Source organism: Mustelus asterias, chromosome 1, assembly GCF_964213995.1.
Source record: "Mustelus asterias chromosome 1, sMusAst1.hap1.1, whole genome shotgun sequence".
Taxonomy (NCBI): domain Eukaryota; kingdom Metazoa; phylum Chordata; class Chondrichthyes; order Carcharhiniformes; family Triakidae; genus Mustelus; species Mustelus asterias.
This window is the reverse complement of record NC_135801.1, coordinates 166,485,262-166,505,545: the sequence shown is the minus strand read 5'-3', so window position 1 is coordinate 166,505,545 and position 20,284 is coordinate 166,485,262. Positions and strand designations below refer to the sequence as shown.

Below are 20,284 nucleotides of genomic sequence, written 5' to 3'. Positions count from 1 at the left end.
CTTATGGTACCACAGTTATTTGGAGTACCAATGGTTTGCCCCACATATTCTCAGGATACATTCCCTTGATCACAATATTCCAACAACTGAGGGCCGGGTTTTCATGGAGTTGAGGAGACTTTGGAGACCTTTAAAAATGGTGGCCAGGACAAAAAACAAGAAGTTCTGCCCCCATTTCCAAGAAATACAATTTTTGTCAGTAGGGGAAAGGGGGATGGGCGTGATACACACAAGAGCAAATTAGAAATTAGCTGGGCCCTTAAAACTGGGCCAGGAAAGCAGACCTGCTGCTGTCATGTTATTCAAATCCCCTGCCCTTTCCTGCCTGTGGAAAAAAAATGTTTTCGCAGATTCAACAGCAGTTTGTTGACATAACCCTAATGACTATCATTTTGATTTGATTTATTGTCGCGTGTATTAGTATACAGTGAAAAGTATTGTTTCTTGTGCGATATACAAAGCATACCATTCATAGAGAAGGAAATGAGAGAGTGCAGAATGTAGTGTTACAGTCATAGCTAGGGTGTAGAGAAAGATCAACTTAATGCAAGCAGGGAAGAAGCTGTTCTTGAGTCGGTTGGTACGTGACCTCAGATTTTTGTAACTTTTTCCTGATGGAAGAAGATGGAAGAGAGAATGTCCGGAGTGTGTGGGGTCCTTAATTATGCTGGCTGCTTTGCCGAGACAGTGGGAAGTGTAGACTGTGTCAATGGATGGGAGGATGGTTTGCGTGATGGATTGGGCTACATTCATGACCTTTTGTAGTTTCTTGTGGCCTTGGGCAAAGCAGGAGCCACACCAAGCTGTGGTATAATGAGAACGAATGCTTTCTATGGTGCATCTGTAAAAGTTGGTCACAGTCGTAGCTGACATGCCAAATTTCCTTAGTCTTCTGAGAAAGTAGAGGTGTTGGTGGGCTTTCTTAACTATAGTGTCGGCATGGGGGGGACCAGGGCAGGTTGTTGTTGATCTGGACCCTAAAAACCTGAAGCTCTTGATCATTTCTACTTCGTCTCTATTGTTGTCGACAGGGGCCTGTTCTCCACTACGCTTCCTGACAATCTCCTTCGTTTTGTTGACATTGACAGAGATTATTGTGGCCGCACCAGTTCACCAGATTCTCTATTGCAATCTGCCCTAATGGGAGGTTTGTTGTCTAATTTTGTTTGATAAGGCTCCTATGAAGTGCCTTAGGATGTTTTCCGACATCAAAGGTACTATATAAATGCAAACTGTTGTTAACTTTATCTTTGCAAAAATAGCTGGAGTGAAGGCTTTCAAGTGTTTTCATTTATTCTGATAGTAATCTCCAATCCTGATATCTGTCAACTGTTGAAGTCCAGTCAAAAGGTAATAGCACAGATAAATCACCAACAAAGAACTGATCTGTGGAAGTTCAAAGCAGCAAAGGTAAGTTTTCACCCATCTCACCATATTTAATTTGCTCTAAAGGAAGCTGGGCATGTCCTTATGGAGACTTGTTGACCCACTCAGTTCCAAGACGTAAAACATTTAAATGGCATTATCTCCTCACACAAAAATTCAACTCCACATAAACTTTTCCTTTCAGCACGTGGCTTGTGTGTGTGTAGATTATGCAAAAGCACCCTTCCCCTTTACTGTTAAAACATTTGTGTTGCTTCCCCATAGACAATCTTAGATTGCTGATATTAAACAAACAGTCATTGCTAAAAACATCAGTCTAAACGGGGGGCAATATGGTGCTTGAACAGAGCTGTTAAAACTTATTGAAAAAGGAAATTGAATTTTTTTTTTAGTAAATCGAAAAGTGGCTCTTTTCACCAAGATGAAGCATATTGGTTCTGAGGACTGAGTAGCTTTCCATTTTGGACTTACAATTTGTGGTACTGTGGAATATTCGTCAAGACAAGATAATGGATAACTTCACAAACTGCAGGGGAAGCAGTGCTGTACTGATACTGCCACTGGAGTAGTAATCCAGAGACCTAGATCTGATAGCAAAGTGCTATCAAGTGCTCAATGATGCTTAGTGTAGGTTCTGCCAGGGTTACTCAGCCTTGGTTCAAACATGGACAAAAAAATTGAACTCCAGAGGTGAGAGTGATAGCATTTAACCAAGTTTTTAAAAAATACATTTATGGGATCCAGCATTTATTGCCCATCCCTAATTGCCCTCGAGAAGGTGGTGGTGAGCTGCCTTCTTGAACCGCTGCAGTCCTTGTGGCGCAGGTACACCTACAGTGCTGCTACGGAAGGATTTCCAGGATTTTGACCAGCAATAGCGAAGGAACGATATGTTTCCAAGTCAGAATGGTGGGTGGCTTGCAGGTGGTGGTGTCCCTATGTAGCCCTTCCTCTAGATTGGAGTGATGGTTGATTTGGAAGGTGCTGTATAAAGAGCCATAGTAAGTTTCCACAGTGCACAGATGGTACACACTGCTACCACTGTTCATCGGTGGAGGAGGGAGTGAATGTTCAAAGAACAAAGAACAGTACAGCACAGGAAACAGGCCCTTCGGCCCTCCAAGCCTGTGCCGCTCCTTGGTCCAACTAGACCAATCGTTTGTATCCCTCCATTCCCAGGCTGCTCATGTGACTATCCAGGTAAGTCTTAAACTATGTCAGCGTGCCTGCCTCCACCACCCTACTTGGCAGCGCATTCCAGGCCCCCACCACACTCTGTGTAAAAAACGTCCCTCTGATATCTGAGTTATACTTCGCCCCTCTCAGCTTGAGCCCGTGACCCCTCGTGATCGTCACCTCCGACCTGGGAAAAAGCTTCCCACTGTTCACCCTATCCATACCCTTCATAATCTTGTACACCTCTATTAGATCTCCCCTCATTCTCCGTCTTTCCAAGGAGAACAACCCCAGTCTACCCAATCTCTCCTCATAGCTAAGACCCTCCATACCAGGCAACATCCTGGTAAACCTTCTCTGCACTCTCTCTAATGCCTCCACGTCCTTCTGGTAGTGCGGCGACCAGAACTGGACGCAGTACTCCAAATGTGGCCTAACCAGCGTTCTATACAGCTGCATCATCAGACTCCAGCTTTTATACTCTATACCCCGTCCTATAAAGGCAAGCATACCATATGCCTTCTTCACCACCTTTTCCACCTGTATTACCACCTTCAAGGATTTGTGGACTTGCACACCTAGGTCCCTCTGTGTTTCTATACTCCTGATGACTCTGCCATTTATTGTATAACTCCTCCCTACATTATTTCTTCCAAAATGCATCACTTCGCATTATCCGGATTAAACTCCATCTGCCACCTCTCCGCCCAATTTTCCAGCCTATCTATATCCTGCTGTATTGCCCGACAATGCTCTTCGCTATCCGCAAACTTGCTGATTACACCAGTTACACCTTCTTCCAAATCATTTATATATATCACAAATAGCAGAGGTCCCAGTACAGAGCCCTGCGGAACACCACTGGTCACAGACCTCCAGCCGGAAAAAGACCCTTCGACCACTACCCTCTGTCTCCTATGGCCAAGCCAGTTCTCCACCCATCTAGCCACTTCTCCTTGTATCCCATGAGCCTTAACCTTCTTAACCAACCTGCCATGTGGGACTTTGTCAAATGCCTTACTGAAATCCATATAGACGACATCCACGGCCCTTCCTTCATCAACCGTTTTTGTCACTTCCTCAAAAAACTCCACCAAATTTGTAAGGCACGACCTCCCTCTTACAAAACCATGCTGTCTGTCACTAATGAGATTGTTCCGTTCTAAATGCACATACATCCTGTCTCGAAGAATCCTCTCCAACAACTTCCCTACCACGGACGTCAAGCTCACCGGCCTATAATTTCCTGGGTTATCCCTGCTACCCTTCTTAAATAACGGTACCACATTCGCTATCCTCCAATCCTCAGGGACCTCACCCTTGTCCAAAGAAGCGACAAAGATTTCTGTCAGAGGCCCAGCAATTTCATCTCTCGTCTCCTTGAGCAGTCATGGAAGAGGTGCCAATTGAGCTGGTTGCTTTGTCCTGGATGGTGTTAAGCCGCTTGAATCTTGTTGGAGCTGCACTCATCCAGGCAACTGGAGAGTATTCCATCACATTCATGACTTGTGCTTTATTGGTGAAGGGTATGCTTTGGGGAAATCAGGAAATGAGTTACCCACTGCAGGATTTCTTGCATTTGCCTTGCTCTTGTAGCCACAGAATTTATGTGGCTTGTCAAGTTAAATTTCTGGTCAATGGTAACCTCCACAATATTGATAGTGGGGGATTCAGTGATGGCAATGCCACTGAGTGTCAAGGAGAGCTGGTTAGAATTTCTCTTGGAGATGGTCATTTCCTGGCACCTATGTGGCAAAAAATTGAGTCAATGGGAATCGTGGGGGAAAACTGTCTGCTGGTTGGAGGGCTATTAGGGGTAGGGAATAAATACTGGCCCAGCCAGTGATCCCCATGTCCCATGTATGAATTAAAAAAAGAATGAATTGGACTCTAGTAAATACTTGGGTGAAAGATTTTTGGTGAGCTAAGTGTAACAAAATTCTAAAGTTATTTTCCATAAACACATTATACTAAGTGCATAGATGAAATCTTTCCATTTGTTAAGCACATAGATGTGCTTTTAATAGAGTTGCATCACAGTCAGCATCAGACAAGTAGCACAAGGACTCAGTATTATGACCATCTTCAAAAAGGAATTCATCACAGATTGGATCTGAAATCTTTCAGGTTTATAATACTTATTTCATACAACTCCTTATTGCAGATTTGCCAATTAGTCTTGGTTATAGTGGGAGAGAAGTGTTATAGAAATCCAGTGATGTCAACAAATTACTCCGTAAAGAGACATGCTGTTGAAGATTTTTATCATGCACTTAACAGGACAGAATGGTCTGTTTGTAGGAACCATTATTCAGAAAAATAGTTTTGATTCAATCTATTTCTGCATGCCGGGTATGCTTGGTGGGCCGCATAAAACAGCATGTCCCTTCGGCTGTTCACAACAGGCAAAGTACTGAAAATACTCAGCCATAAAAACAAAATGTGGTTCTGTGATTGAACACTTACTAAACAATCATGATTGTGCTAAGAATTACACTAACAAGTAATTTAAGATTGCCAGTCAAGCACTCAATGTGGCTCGTGTATTCCTGCTGGAAGCTACATGTATACTCAAGTCCTGTACTACCAAGTAACAATCTTGACAATATTAAAAAGAAAAGCACATTGCAGCTTAGTGTTTATATCCAGGGAGAGTTTAGCCACGTAGATCAGATGTTGAGACTACTGTGCGAGGAAAGGATGTTTTTATTCTTTAACTCGTGGGACATGGACATAGCTGGCTGAGCCAACATTTATTGCCCATTCCTAGTTACCCAAGGACAGTTGAGAGCCAACACATTGCTGTGGCTCTGGAATCACATGTAGGCCAGACCGGGTAAGGACGGCAGGTTTCCTTCTCTAAAGAGACATTAGTGAACCAGATGAGTTTTTCTGAAATCGACAATGGTTTCATGGTCATCAGTAGATTCTTAATTCCAGATTTTTTTTTATTGAATTCAAATTCCATCAGCTGCAGTAGTGGGATTTGAACCTAGAGTCCCCAGAACATGAGCTGAGTTTCTGAATTAATAGTCCAGCGATAATACCACTAGGCCATTGCTTCCCTCTCCTCAGGATCAGATGTACGGCACCATAGCCCAAAAATGATCAATGCCTTAAAGAGGACAAGTAAAAGGAGAACATTAAGAGGAAAAAAACCACTCACACTAACTTTACAATTCATTTCAGAGAGGCATTTCAATATTTGTACTTCATTAGTTAACCTCACACCAACCTCTACAGAGCAAACAGAATATGTCATGTGAAGATGCTTTACAGGCAATGCAATACTTTTGAAATGTAGTCGCTGCTGTAATGTTGGGAAACTCAGCAACCATTATGTACACAGCAAGGTACTACAAAGAGCAATGAGATAAATAACCAGATAATAGATCTTAGTGATGCGAGTTGAGGGTTAAGTGTTGGCCAGAAGACCGGAATAGTTCCTTAGCTTTCCTCCCAATCCTGCCATGGAACCTTAGAGGGCAGACCGGTTTAATGTCTGATCTGAAAAACTGCATCTCTGATAGTAAAGCACATCCTCACTAACAGTCTAGTTTGTAAAGTGACGTGAATGCATCGAAAAATGACAAGAAGCAAAGCAAAAGTATCTTCAAGTGGTCCACAGTTAGAGTAAAAGTAGCATTGATAATTTTTGCCAACTATTTAGTTTCCATTTGCTCTATTAGTTTAGATTTTTAAATTGAGGTCACAAGAGAGCTCAAATTGAAAAATCTCCCTTTCCCAATGTCCTTACAAATCAAAACCCTTTGGTGGCACGAGGTGTAATCATCAGTCACAAATCCAATGGATTCTCTCCCTGGCAATTAGATGCAGATCTGGTTCAATCAGGTAAAAAGTACCATGTTTTTCACCCGAGGACACTGTGGTGGGTCAGGGCCACCCGAGGCCCCTTCCTCTACTTTGTACCCATTTTCAGCGTGCATATTTATGAAGTGCCTTGAGATTTTAAATTGATGAGGGAGTATGCAAATAGTTAGAAGCGGTGATTCAACTGTGGCTCATAAGCACACAAAGACTCTGAACTCTGATTTCATTGTGACTATGCAGGATCTCTCTTTCACGGTATTATGTGTCGCCGACAGTGTGTGCACCACTTCATTTAAAGTGAAAAGACAATACGAGCTCCAATCCGAAAGTAAAAATGAAATATTGCAGATGCTGGAAATCTGCAGCATCCAGGGAGAAAGAAACCGAGTTAACGTTTTGAGTTGAATATGACCCTTCTTCAGTATTCTTAAGTCATATTCATCTCAAAAAGCTAACTCTATTTCTCTCTCTACAGATGCTGTCAGACCTTCTGAGTATTTGCAGCACTTCCTGGTTTTATTTGAGCTCCAATACCGCGCTCCAAACAGAACACTGCAAATGACCTCTCCAGTAAGACCGTCAGACAAGCTTCTATCAACTCCATTGACGCTCATTTTATTTTTGCTCCTCTAATCCTCTCTCCACCCCTCATGCACATTTGACTCTTTCAGGTTTCCTTACCCAAGGTTCTTTTCTCTAGGTGCAAACCCAGATACTGAGTGTTGGCAGGGTGTTCCACATTAGGAGCAATCGCCATTGAACGGCATCCTGCCCTCATTCCATGTCCATTAACAAGTGTTTTCTTCACAGGGGTTTCTGAACAGTGATCAAGACGGAGAACAGTAGACAATTTTCCCTTCCCTGTTGCTGGAACATTGAAGCACTCTAACTGTAATCGTCGTTGATAGCCACTAAATTATCACAGAGATTAAACACCACTGTTCCAGCTCTATTTAGATGAGTTCCTCCCTTGACAATATAAATACCAAATCAGCAACTGAGTACCAATCCTGGTGATTTTGATCACAAGAGAGACAGTAAAAGGCAGAATGCTTACCTTCAATTTATCTTTAGGCAGTGCTACAGCTCCTTGTTTGATGACCTCCAGAACCCGTTCCACTGACAGGTCTGTGCCTGCCTGTTCCAGCCGAAGGCTGAAGAAGCTGATCACCTACAAGGTAAATGTGATCAGTAATCAAGGATTTTGTTTCCAAAACACAGAATGACAGTCCAACCTCCATCCAAATGCATTAGTACAATGAACAAAAGTACCTCTTTCTAACTTCGCAAATGTTTTATGTACTTACTCTGTTTACCTATTTATTATGACATGCACATCAAAACACAGTTCTGGAATCTACACTGCAGGAGGGATGTGATAGCACTGGAAAGGGTGCAGAGGAGATTTACCAGTATGTTGTCTGGGCTGGAGAGTTTTTGTTATGAAGAGAGATTGGATAGACTGGGGTTGTTTTCCTTGGAGCAGAGAAGACTGAGGAGGGTGGACATGATTGAGATGTATAAAATTATGAGGAGCATAGATAGGAGTAGACTGGAAGAAACGTTTCCCCTTGGTGGAGGGATCAATGATCAAGGGCATAGATTTAAGGTAAGGGACAGCAGATTTAGAGGGGATGTGGGGGAAAAACCTTTTCACCCAAAGGGTGGTGGGAGTCTGGAACTCACTGCCTGAAAGGGAGGCAGAGTCCTCATAACATTTAAGAAATATTTAGATGTGCACATGTGATGCCAAGGTATACAAGGCTATGGGTCAGATGCTGGAAAATGGGATCAAAATAGTTGGGTGGGTTTTCTTTGGCCAGCCAGACATGATAGAGTCAGAAATGGACCCTTCGGCTTATGACAAACTCCATTGCCTACAGTATTGGTCAAAAAGTACTGGAACCCAAAAGCTGTGACTTGATTATACTTATTAACTTGACAAGTTATCTCACATTCAAAACAGCATCTTCTAGAGTACAAAGAAGCATTTATTTCCCATCATTTAGACACAAATGGTCTTCATTTCTGAGTAAATAAATGTGTTAGTGCTAAGTTGACAGAACTTTCAACAGCTTTCATGGTAAATATGCAACTTACAACATGCTACACAACTTGTATATGTATGACTGCTTTGATGCTGTAGATGTCCCTCTTCTGTGAACTATAACATGCAAATAGATTATTGGTACAAGCACTGCAGATAAGATAGAAAGTACAATGGGAGCAGAAAATTATTTTTAAAAAGCCAGAGATTCACTTAGTAGAACAGAACTTGAATGTTGCTGAAAAGACATTTTGTCAAAGCTCTTTGTCTTGCACTGATAGGACAAATGCAAGAGCGTCAAGTTTCAAATGACCTCAAGAATTTATACTACAGGAGAAAAGGGTGTCGATTGCTTGGCAAGTCCACTGTGATTGGCCAAGGTATTGACATGGAGAAAGCAGTAGGAAACTTCAGGCTCCCCATGCTTCCTGTTAATTCAAAAAAAGTGCAAAGCTTGAACCTATTCCTTTTGTTTGCAGAGAACGGGTCCCTGCGTATGAGTGTATGTTGTTTCCAGGAAGCAGAAGTGAGCCATGTTTATGAGCTCAACTAAATTAATTGAGAGTGTAACTATTGGTGGACTTGGGATTGTGTTATCCAATCATGGAATCACAACTAACAGTAAACATTTTGTTTCAATTTTGCAAGCGCAGGCTAGTTGAGTATGGTCTATGCTCTGCCTATTAGAAACAAGGTAAGAAGTTTAACACCAGGTTAAAGTCCAACAGGTTTATTTGGTAGCAAAAGCCACACAAGCTTTCGGAGCTCCAAGCCCCTTCTTCAGGTCCTTCTTCAGGCAACTCTTCAGGTTGCTACCAAATAAACCTGTTGGACTTTAACCTGGTGTTGTTAAACTTCTTACTGTGTTTACCCCAGTCCAACGCCGGCATCTCCACATCATTATTAGAAACAACCGAAGGAACGTGCTGTTTCATTCGATTAGCCAATCACTGCGAATTGGTTTACATATCTGGCAATGTACTAGCACTTTAATCCATACACTCAAATCCTCAATTGTGTATTAGGCAGAAAGTCTTTGTGGACTGATGTTAGCATTCTGTTAGTGGAAAATATGACCCGTGCAGCCACATAGTAGCAGTATGCAATTGCTTTCTTAATGTATTAACAAAAAGAACAATACAGCACAGGAACAGGCCCTTCGGCCCTCCAAGCCACGCCGCTCCCTGGTCCAAACTAGACCATTCTTTTGTACCTCTCCATTCCCACTCCGTTCATGTGGCTATTTAGATAAGTCTTAAACGTTCCCAGTGTGCCCGCCTCCACCACCTTGCCCAGCAGCGCATTCCAGGCCCCCACCACCCTCTGTGTAAAATACGTCCTTCTGATATCCGTGTTAAACCTCTCCCCCCTCACCTTGAACCTATGACCCCTCGTGAACGTCACCACCGACCTGGGAAAAAGCTTCCCACCGTTCACCCTATCTATGCCTTTCATAATTTTATACACCTCTATTAGGTCACCCCTCATCCTCCGTCTTTCCAGTGAGAACAACTCCAGTTTACCCAATCTCTCCTCATAACTAAGCCCTTCCATACCAGGCAACATCCTGGTAAACGTCCTCTGCACTCTCTCTAAAGCCTCCACGTCCTTCTGGTAGTGTGGCGATCAGAACTGGGCACAGTATTCCAAATGCAGCCGAACCAAAGTTCTATACAACTGCAACATCAGACCCCAACTTTTATACCCTATGCCCCGTCCTATAAAGGCAAGCATGCCATATGCCTTATTCACTACCTTCTCCACCTGTGACGTCACCTTCAAGGATCTGTGGACCTTTGAGATACTTTGCCTTTGAGATAGACAAAGCACTTCTCAGGTGAAATGGCAGTCTTTGGCTCACAATGCAAGCTTGACTCAGAATTAGAGCACAAAGTTATCCCACAGGACAATGAGCATTCTGATCACATCACTGCTTGCTTTGTATCGTGCAAATTCACAAATGGGCCAAAGGCCGGCACTTTCGGTCAGTTGGCCCAAAAAGACATTCTGTCTATCTCACAACTGAGCAACTTTGTGTATGAATTTCATTGTTGGTTTGACGTCAGGTATATAAGGCTGAATTTTCCAATGATTGGCTGATTAAATCAAACGGCATATTCTTGATTGTTCATAATGAGTTACAGACTGCACTCAACCAGCCCACATTTGCAAAGCCCAAAACAACATGTCTACTGGTAGATGTAATTCTGCAATTGGGCAGCATTTGATGAAAACCCTGAGTGTGATAATAGCTATATTCGTGACCAATTCAAGATAATCAGTCAAGCTTGAAATATGGCTGACTTACACTTGCGAGAAGCAACATACATAAGTAGGGACCCGTTCTCTGTAAACAAATGGAATATGTTCAAGACTTACAACTTTTCTGAAATTACCTGGGAGCTTGGGAAGCCTATAGTTCCCCACTGCTTTCTCCCTGGCAAAGCCTCAACCAGATTCAATCTGCCAACCAGCCAGCAGCCTTTTTTCCTGTAGAATAAATTGTGATCATTCGAAATTTGGCATTCTTGCATTTGTCCTTATGAGAGCAAGATAAAAAGCTTCAGCAACATGTCTTTCTTTTCAGCAATAACATACATATTCTTTGCCATAGAACAATGTAAATTATATAAAGAATAAAGGATGTCCTGTAAATAACATTTATTAAGTGATCAATAGCTAATTATCAGAGAGAGTCATCAGTAGTATGCATTAGAGAACAAGAAAACATCGTTGCAAGAAAATTCAGAGCACCTGACAAATTGTCTAAACTTCACATAAAACAATTAATCATTGGCAGGAAACAACAAAGAACTCTTTATTTGTATTATACCACAATAAGACACCTACAAAAAATCATGTGGGAGTGGCTGTTGTTTTAACAATAAGCATTAGTTTCCTATGGGGTTTTTGTAAAAATACAAATACAATTCATGTAACTCTGTTGAGATCCAAGTCAGAAGCTGCAGGAAGTTCAGTGGGTGAGCTTGTATTGGTGCTGGTTGGCTGACAGACAGTTGGAGCTGCTCCTCAATAGTCTTAATTGTTTTAGTGACAGCAAAGAGGCACCAACAAAGACTTGGGGATGTGACAACGCAAATGTCTTCCGCCAGCTTAACAAGTCATCAAAAAATGTGAAGACATATATAATTGCACCGGATAAAAGCAAATTACTGCAGATGCTGGAATCTGAAGCCAAAAGAGAAAAAAATGCTGGAAAATCTCAGCAGGTCTGGCAGCATCTGTAAGGAGAGAAAAGAGCTGACGGACGCTTTGACAAAGGGTCATCTGGACTCGAAACGCCAGTTCTTTTCTCTCCTTAGAGATGCTGCCAGACCTGCTGAGATTTTCCAGCATTTTTTTCTCTTTTGGTTATATAATTGCACCCGCTGTTTAAGTCTCCAGGCCCTGCCATTTCAGGTTTGCTTCTCCAGAATTCAATTTTATTTTTGAGATATTACTATTTTTTCAGATCACTTAAAACTAGTAGTAGTAGTTTAGTGGTGATTGAACATAGCTGCACCTACTCTAGAACTTCTTGTGTAGAGGAGGGGATGAAATTCTGAATGAGTATTGAAATTTGGGGGGGCGATAGCTGCGACCTCCGCCCTACTACTCAATGCTGTGTAGCTGTGGAACGTATTCAACTATTTCTATTCTACGTACAATAACAATTTCAACAAGGTCTTATAGAGCAGATTACTATGTAAAGTTAAAGCACATGGGATTGCATGTAGTGTCTTGAGAAAGCTGGTTAGCAGACAGGAAGCAAAGAGTTGGAATAAATGGGTCTTTTTCCGTGTGGGAGGCAGTGACTAGTGGGTTCCACAGGGGTGTGTTCTAGGACCCCAACTGTTCACATTGTATATTAGTAATTTGGACGAGCGAACTAAATGTATTATCGCCAAATTTACAGATGACACCAAGTTGGGTGGGAACATAATAAGAACATAAGAAATAGGAGCAGGAGTAGGCCATCTAGCCCCTCAAGCCTGCTCCGCCATTCAATAAGATCATGGCTGATCTGATAGTGGGTTCAGTTCCACTTACCCGCCCGCTCCCCATAACCCTTAATTCCCTTAATGGTTAAAAATCTATCTATCTGTGATTTAAAAACATTTAATGAGGTAGCCTCTACTGCTTCATTGGGGAGAGAATTCCAAAGATTCACTACCCTCTGGGAGAAGAAGTTCCTCCTCAACTCTGTTTTAAATTGACTCCCCCGTATTTTGAGGCTATGCCCCCTAGTTCTTGTTTCCATTGCAAGTGGAAATAACCTCGCTGCTTCTACCCTGTCTAGCCCTTCATTATCTCATTATATATGTCTCATATATCTCCCCTCAACCTTCTAAACTCCAATGAGTACAGGCCCAGTCGACTCAATCTCTCCTCATAATCTAACCCCCTCACCTCTGGAATCAACCTGGTGAACCTTCTCTGTACCCCCTCCAAAAGCTAATATATCCTTTCTTAAATAAGGGGACTAAAATTGTACACAGTACTCTAGGTGTGGCCTCACCAGTAAGGTAAGCTAAGGAGGAGGATACAGAGATGCTTCAACATGGCTTGGACAGGCTGAGAGTGGGGGTAGATGAAATATAATTTGGATAAGAGTGAGATTATCCACTTCGGTAGCAAAAATAGGAAGGCAGATTATTATTTGAATTGGTGCAAAATGAGAGAAATGGATACTCAGCAAGACCTTGGTGTCCTTGTACATCAGTTTCAGAAAGTAAGCATGTAGGTACAGCAGGCAGTAAAGGCGGCAAATGATTTGTTGGCCTTCATAGCAGGAGGATTCGAGTATAGGAATAGGGATGTTTTACTGCAATTATATAGGGCATTGGTGAGGCCATACCTGGAGTATTGTGTCCTTATCTGAGGAAGGATGTTCTTGCTATAGAGGGAAGGCAGTGAAGGATTACCAGGCTGATTCCTGGGATGGCAGGACTGTCATATGAGGAGAGATTGGTAAGGATTATATTCAATGGAGTTTAGAAGAGTGAGAGGGGCTCTCATAGAAACTTATACATTTCTAACAGGATTAGAGAGGGTAGATTCAGAAAGAATGTTCCTAATGGTGGGGAATTCAGAACCACGGGTCATAGTTTGAGGATAGGATCAAAAGAACATAAGAATGAGGAGTAGGCCATCTGGCCCCTCAAGCCTGCTCCGCCATTCAATAAGATCATGGCTGATCTTTTCGTGGATTCAGCTCCACTTACCTGCCCGCTCACCATAGCCCTTAATTCTTTTAGTGTTCAACATTTATCTATCCTTGCATTAAAACATTCAATGAGGTAGCCTTAATTGCTTCATTGGGCAGGGAATTCCCCAGATCCACTACCCTTTGTGTGACGAAGTTCCTCCTCAACTCAGTCCGAAGTCTGCTCCCCCTTATTTTGAGGCCATACTCCCTAGTTCTAGTTTCCTCTGTCAGTGGAAACAACTTCCCTGCTTCTACCTTATCTATTCCTTTCATAATCTTATATGTTTCTATAAGACCTCCCCTCATTCTTCTGAATTCCAATGAGTATAGCCCCAGTCTATTCAGTCTCTCCTCATAAGCTAACCCTCTCAACTCCGGAATTAACCCAGTGAATCTCCTCTGCACCCCCTCCAGTGCCAGTGTATCCTTTCTCAAGTAAGGAGGTAAACCTTTTAGGACTGAGGTGAGGAGAAATTTCTTCACCCAGAGAGTGATGAATCTGCGGAATTCATTACTATAGAAAGTAATTGAGGCCAAAACGTTGTGTATTTCAAGAAGGAATTAGATATAGCTCTTAGGGCTAAAGGGATGAAAGGGTATAGGGATGGGAGGAGGGATGGGGAGGTGGAATCAGGGTATTGAATTCGATGATCAGCCATGATCAAAATGAATGGTGGAACAGGATCAAAGGGCCTACTCCTGCTTCTAATTTCTATGTATGTTTCTGTGTAATTTAAAACAAAATGAAGAACATGGAGAAGTAAATGCTATTTTAAACTGTTACCACAAGGTCATCCTTGAGCAATCAAACCCAGTATCAGTAGTTCCATTTCCTTTAAAAGATGTGCTATTGTTATTGTATAGTACAATCAACAGCAGCCAATATATCAAAGTTAAAAAAGGAGTCAAATCCCATACATCCGCAACCCAGTTGAAATAGAGGCAAACTTCAACGAATAGAACATTTGTCAATTTCACTCCTTACCATGTCAAGATTTTGCATCACGTCCTGGAAGGAAGGGTGCGTGCGGAACTGTTCAAAGAGATCTCGTTTGTAGAGGAGTGCATACACTAGGTTGGGGTTGTGGTGAAGAGAAGTGGAAAGGCAGGAATTTATGATCTCCAGCATCATTCGGATCACCTCTTCAATTACATTGAGGTCTTGAGCCTGTTCAAGGGAAAGCACAAAGGATAAGTTTTGGCTCACTACTCTAAAATGCAATGACTAATAATGTGTGGGCATCAGTATCTGTGAAATGATACTAATTCATGCTAGAAAGCTGAAATAAAAACAAAGTTCCAAGAATGTACATTTGGTTAGAAAGTATCTTAAAAAGGTGACAGCATATTATTGGTAGTAATGTTCCAATCATGAACAGCATCACAGTTAAGCTTGACCCAGTCCTCCCACATTGCACACACATACGTGTACTTTCCACAAGGGCTCACTAGGTAGTGATCTGACATGGGAACTGTGACTCATTTGCTTTGCAAATTTTTAGTGAGCAAAGTAATAGTTAAAACAGAACATTGATTAAAGACTGTAACACAAGGTTCAAATATTCTTGCACACTTCAACAAACAAGTCCAGATTTAAATGGGCTCTGATCCTTGCAATTGTGAAGCCAAAACGCTGACCTCAATTGGATATTACGGGCCAAGGAGAGCATCTCATTTGCATAGGACAGATAGTTCCAGGTGCCACTTTGGTCACATTTGGGGTGTCCAAATGCCACATGAATCATGAAGGGGTGCCCAATCATAAAATAAAATTTGCATTTATATAGCATCTTTCATGTCTTTCATGACTATTGGATGACTCAGATTGCTTTATAATCAATGAAGCACTTTGGAATTGTCATCACTAATAATGGAGGAAATGTGGCAGTCAATTTGTGTATGGCAAATTCTCACAAACAGCAATGTGGTCATAAAGAACAAAAGAACAAAGAACAATACAGCACAGGAACAGGCCCTTCGGCCCTCCAAGCCCGCGCCGCTCCCTGGTCCAAACTAGACCATTCTTTTGTATCCCTCCATTCCCACTCCGTTCATGTGGCTATCTAGATAAGTCTTAAACGTTCCCAGTGTGTCCGCCTCCACCACCTTGCCCGGCAGCGCATTCCAGGCCCCCACCACCCTCTGTGTAAAATACGTCCTTCTGATATCCGTGTTAAACCTCCCCCCCCTCACCTTGAACCTATGACCCCTCGTGAACGTCACCACCGACCTGGGAAAAAGCTTCCCACCGTTCACCCTATCTATGCCTTTCATAATTTTATACACCTCTATTAGGTCACCCCTCATCCTCTGTCTTTCCAGTGAGAACAACTCCAGTTTACCCAATCTCTCCTCATAACTAAGCCCTTCCATACCAGGTAACATCCTGGTAAACGTCCTCTGCACTCTCTCTAAAGCCTCCACGTCCTTCTGGTAGTGTGGCGACCAAAACTGGGCACAGTATTCCAAATGTGGCCGAACCAAAGTTCTATACAACCGCAACATCAGACCCCAACTTTTATACCCTATGCCCCGTCCTATAAAGGCAAGCATGTCATATGCCTTATTCACTACCTTCTCCACCTGTGACGTCACCTTCAAGACTTGCACACCCAGGTCCCTCTGCGTATCTACACCCTTTATGGTTCTGCCGTTTATCGTATAGCTCCCCCCTACGTTAGTGCTACCAAAATGCATCACTTCGCATTTATCTGGATTGAACTCCATCTGCCATTTCTTTGCCCAAATTTCCAGCCTATCCAAATCCTTCTGTAGCCTCTGACAATGTTCCTCACTATCTGCAAGTCCAGCCATTTTCGTGTAGTCCGCAAACTTACTGATCACCCCAGTTACACCTTCTTCCAGATCGTTTATATAAATCACAAACAGCAGAGGTCCCAATACAGAGCCCTGCGGAACACCACTAGTCACAGGCATCCAGCCGGAAAAAGACCCTTCCACTACCACCCTCTGTCTTCTGTGACCAAGCCAGTTCTCTACCCATCTAGCCACCTCCCCCTTTATCCCATGAGATCCAACCTTTTGCACCAACCTACCATGAGGGACTTTGTCAAACGCTTTACTAAAGTCCATATAGACGACATCCACGGCCCTTCCCTCGTCAACCATTCTAGTCACTGACCAGGTAATCTGATTTTTGTGACATTGATTGATGGATAAATATTTGTCACGCCCCTGCTCTTCTTTGAAATCGTTTTTAAAAATTATTTCTTGGAACGTGGGGTTGCCTGGCAAAGCTAACATTCATTGCCCATTCCTTATTGTCCTTGAACCAAGTAGCTTGCTAGGCCATTTGAGAGGGCAGCTATCAGACATCTCAGAACCTATTGAACCAGAGTGATAAGAAGTTATCCAAGAAGAAAGAGTTTAAGAAGAAAAGATACATGATGCTTCACACAGATTGCTAAAGCTTATCTGGTGATGTGAATGCTGAGGGCAATTTAAAATGACATACATGTTGGACAACCTGATCACTTCATTTTTTAAAAATTCATTTACGGGATGCAAGTGTCGCTGGCTGGGCCAGCATTTATTGCCCATCAATTTCAGAGGGCATTTAAGAGACAACCACATTGCTGCGGGTCTGGAGTCACATGTAGGCCAGACCAGGTAAGGACAACAGATTTCCTTCCCTAAAGGTCATTAGTGAACCAGATGGGTTTTTACAACAATCGACAATGGTTTCATGGTTATCATTAGACTTTTAATTCCAGATATTTTTTATTGAATTCAAATTTCACCATCAGTCATGGTGTGATTTGAACCTGGGTCCCCAGATCTTGCCTTGGGTCTCTGGATTACTAGTCCAGTGACAATACCACTGCGCACTGCCTCCCCTCACTTCTACTGACTTTTTGAAGATTTATGTACTTTCACTGATGCCTTAACTTCACATCTGCGTGTTCCTGACAAAATTTCTGCACACGTTCAGTGCTTTGCTAAATGAACTTCCTCCATTTTGATCCAATGGTCCATCTGGCCATAAGCTGGAAATTCCAATGGATGTCTGATCTCACAACACCAGGTTAAAGGGCCCTGGCAGACATATTTAAAATGTCAGTATTCACGGGGGATGTGCCGGATGATTGGAGGGTGGCTCATGTTGTTCCGTTGTTTAAAAAAGGTTCCAAAAGAAATCCGGGAAATTATCGGCCAGTAAGTTTGATGTCGGTGGTGGGCAAGTTATTGGAAGGTGTGATAAGGGATAGGATCTACAAATATTTGGATAGACAGGGACTTATTAGGGAGAGTCAACATGGCTTTGTGCGTGGTAGGTCATGTTTGACCAATCTATTAGAGTTTTTCGAGGAGGTTACCAGGAAAGTGGATGAAGGGAAGGTGGTGGATGTTGTCTACCTGGATTTCAGCAAGGCCTTTGACAAGGTCCCTCATGGGAGGTTAGTTAGGAAGGTTCAGTCGCTAGGTATACATGGGGAGCTAGTAAATTGGATAAGACACTGGCTCAATGGAAGAAGCCAGAGAGTGGTTGTGGAGGATTGCTTCTCTGAGTGGAGGCCTGTGACTAGTGGTGTGCCACAGGGATCGGTGTTGGGTCCATTGTTGTTTGTCATCTATATCAATGATCTGGATGATAATATGGTAAATTGGATCAGCAAGTTTGCTGATGATACAAAGATTGGAGGTGTAGTGGACAGTGAGGAAGGTTTTCAAAGCTTGCAGAGGGATTTGGACCAACTAGAAAAATGGGCTGAAAAATGGCAAATGGAATTTAACGCAGACAAGTGTGAGATATTGCACTTTGGAAGGACAAATCAAAGTAGAACGTACAGGGTAAATGGTAGGACTCTCAAAAGTGCAGTTGAACAGAGGGATCTGGGAATACAGGTGCCTCTGTTCCCTAAAAGTGACGTCACAGGTGGATAGGGTCGTAAAGAGTGCCTTTGGTACATTGGCCTTTATAAATCGGAGTATCGAGTATAAAAGTTGGAGTGTTATGGTAAGGTTATATAAGGCATTGGTGAGGCCGAATTTGGAGTATTGTGTACAGTTTTGGTCACCTAGTTACAGGAAGGATGTAAATAAGATTGAAAGAGTGCAGAGAAGGTTCACAAGGATGTTGCCGGGACTTGAGAAGCTGAGTTACAGAGAGAGATTGAATAGGTTGGGACTTTATTCCCTGGAGCATAGAAGATTGAGGGGAGATTTGATATAGGTGTATAAGATTTTGATGGGTATGGATAGAGTGAATGCAAGCAGGCTTTTTCCGCTGAGGCTAGGGGAGAAAAAAACCAGAGGGCATGGGTTAAGGGTGAAAGGAGAAAAGTTTAAAGGGAATATTAGGGGGGGCTTCTTCACGCAGAGAGTGGTGGGAGTGTGGAATGAGCTGCCGGATAAAGTGGTAAATGCGGGGTCACTTTTAACATTTAAGAAAAACTTGGACGGGTTCATGGATGAGAGGGGTGTGGAGGGATATGGTCCAAGTGCAGGTCAGTGGGACTAGGCATAAAATGGTTCGGCACAGACAAGAAGGGCCAAAGGGCCTGTTTCTGAGCTGTAATTTTCTATGGTTCTAAAGTCCAACAGGTTTATTTGGTAGCAAAGCCACAAGCTTTCGGAGCACTGCCCCTTCATCAGGTGAGTGGGAGTTGTGTTCACAAACAGGGCATATATAGACACAAATTATATATGCCCTGTTTGTGAACACAACTCCCACTCACCTGATAAAGGGGCAGTGCTCCGAAAGCTTGTGGCTTGTGCTACCAAATAAACCTGTTGGACTTTAACCTGGTGTTGTGAGACTTCTTACTATGCTTACCCCAGTCCAATGCTGGCATCTCCACATCATGTTTGATCTCCTCAGGAGATCCCCAAAGTGTTTCTGCTGTCCTCCTGGAAGTCTCCTGTCATGAGTAGTATGGTATACAAACTAAATGTAACATTTTTAAAATTCATTTTTAAAATTTTCGAACAAGTGGTATTTGCTGTATAGACACATTTAAGCCAGGTAAAGGACAGTGGTGAGCCAGATTGGTTTTTAGCATTAGACTTTTAACTCCAGGTTTTTATTGAATTCAAATTTCATCATCTGCTGTGGCAGAATTCAAACCCAGGACCTCAGACCATTAGCCTAGATTGCTGGATTACTAGGCTAGTGACAATGCCACTACGCCATTACTTCCCTTACATATGGCACAACCTTCCTGAACAAATGGCACATCTTCTTGTTTTAAGGTTTTCCACTCATGTTATGTTAAAATTATAATGGAAAAATGCAACATCAACATTTTCCTCTGCACTACAATTTGTGGTCTTCTTAACAATAGGTGGTGCTAAAGTGTCCTTCAGTTCAGTTGTCCACCTGCTTTGACTCTGTTAGCCAGAGGTCAAACTTTAAACCTCTACTTAGAAGACAGAGTTTTTAAACATTAAAAGCTTTTCATTTGTACTGAAAGTTAAACATTAAAAAAATTAAAAATTCTCCCAGACCTGTTCAAAGTCCCTGACCAGTGGATCTTTAACCAAATACTCCATAATCACATCAAAATAACTGTAGCTGTTGCCCAGCCATGGCTTGTTTCCTAGCCTCAAGCCCTTGTTTCTCCTAATTCATCTTTGTTGATGGGATGGGAGTGTTGACCATGCTGCACATTGGG

The 20,284-nt window shown here is 42.5% G+C and overlaps 1 protein-coding gene across 2 annotated transcripts in view; it reads right to left on the bottom strand.

The window, feature by feature from the left end:
* dym (dymeclin) overlaps positions 1-20,284 on the bottom strand; it is a 417,844-nt gene that overhangs the window by 52,548 nt on the left and 345,012 nt on the right. For both annotated transcript variants that reach the window (XM_078222397.1, XM_078222407.1), the window contains 2 exons: positions 14,635-14,817; positions 7,451-7,564 (listed from right to left, as the gene is read on the bottom strand). In XM_078222397.1, coding sequence (XP_078078523.1) covers positions 7,451-7,564; positions 14,635-14,817 — 297 coding nt within the window. The remainder of the gene's footprint in view (positions 1-7,450; positions 7,565-14,634; positions 14,818-20,284) is intronic.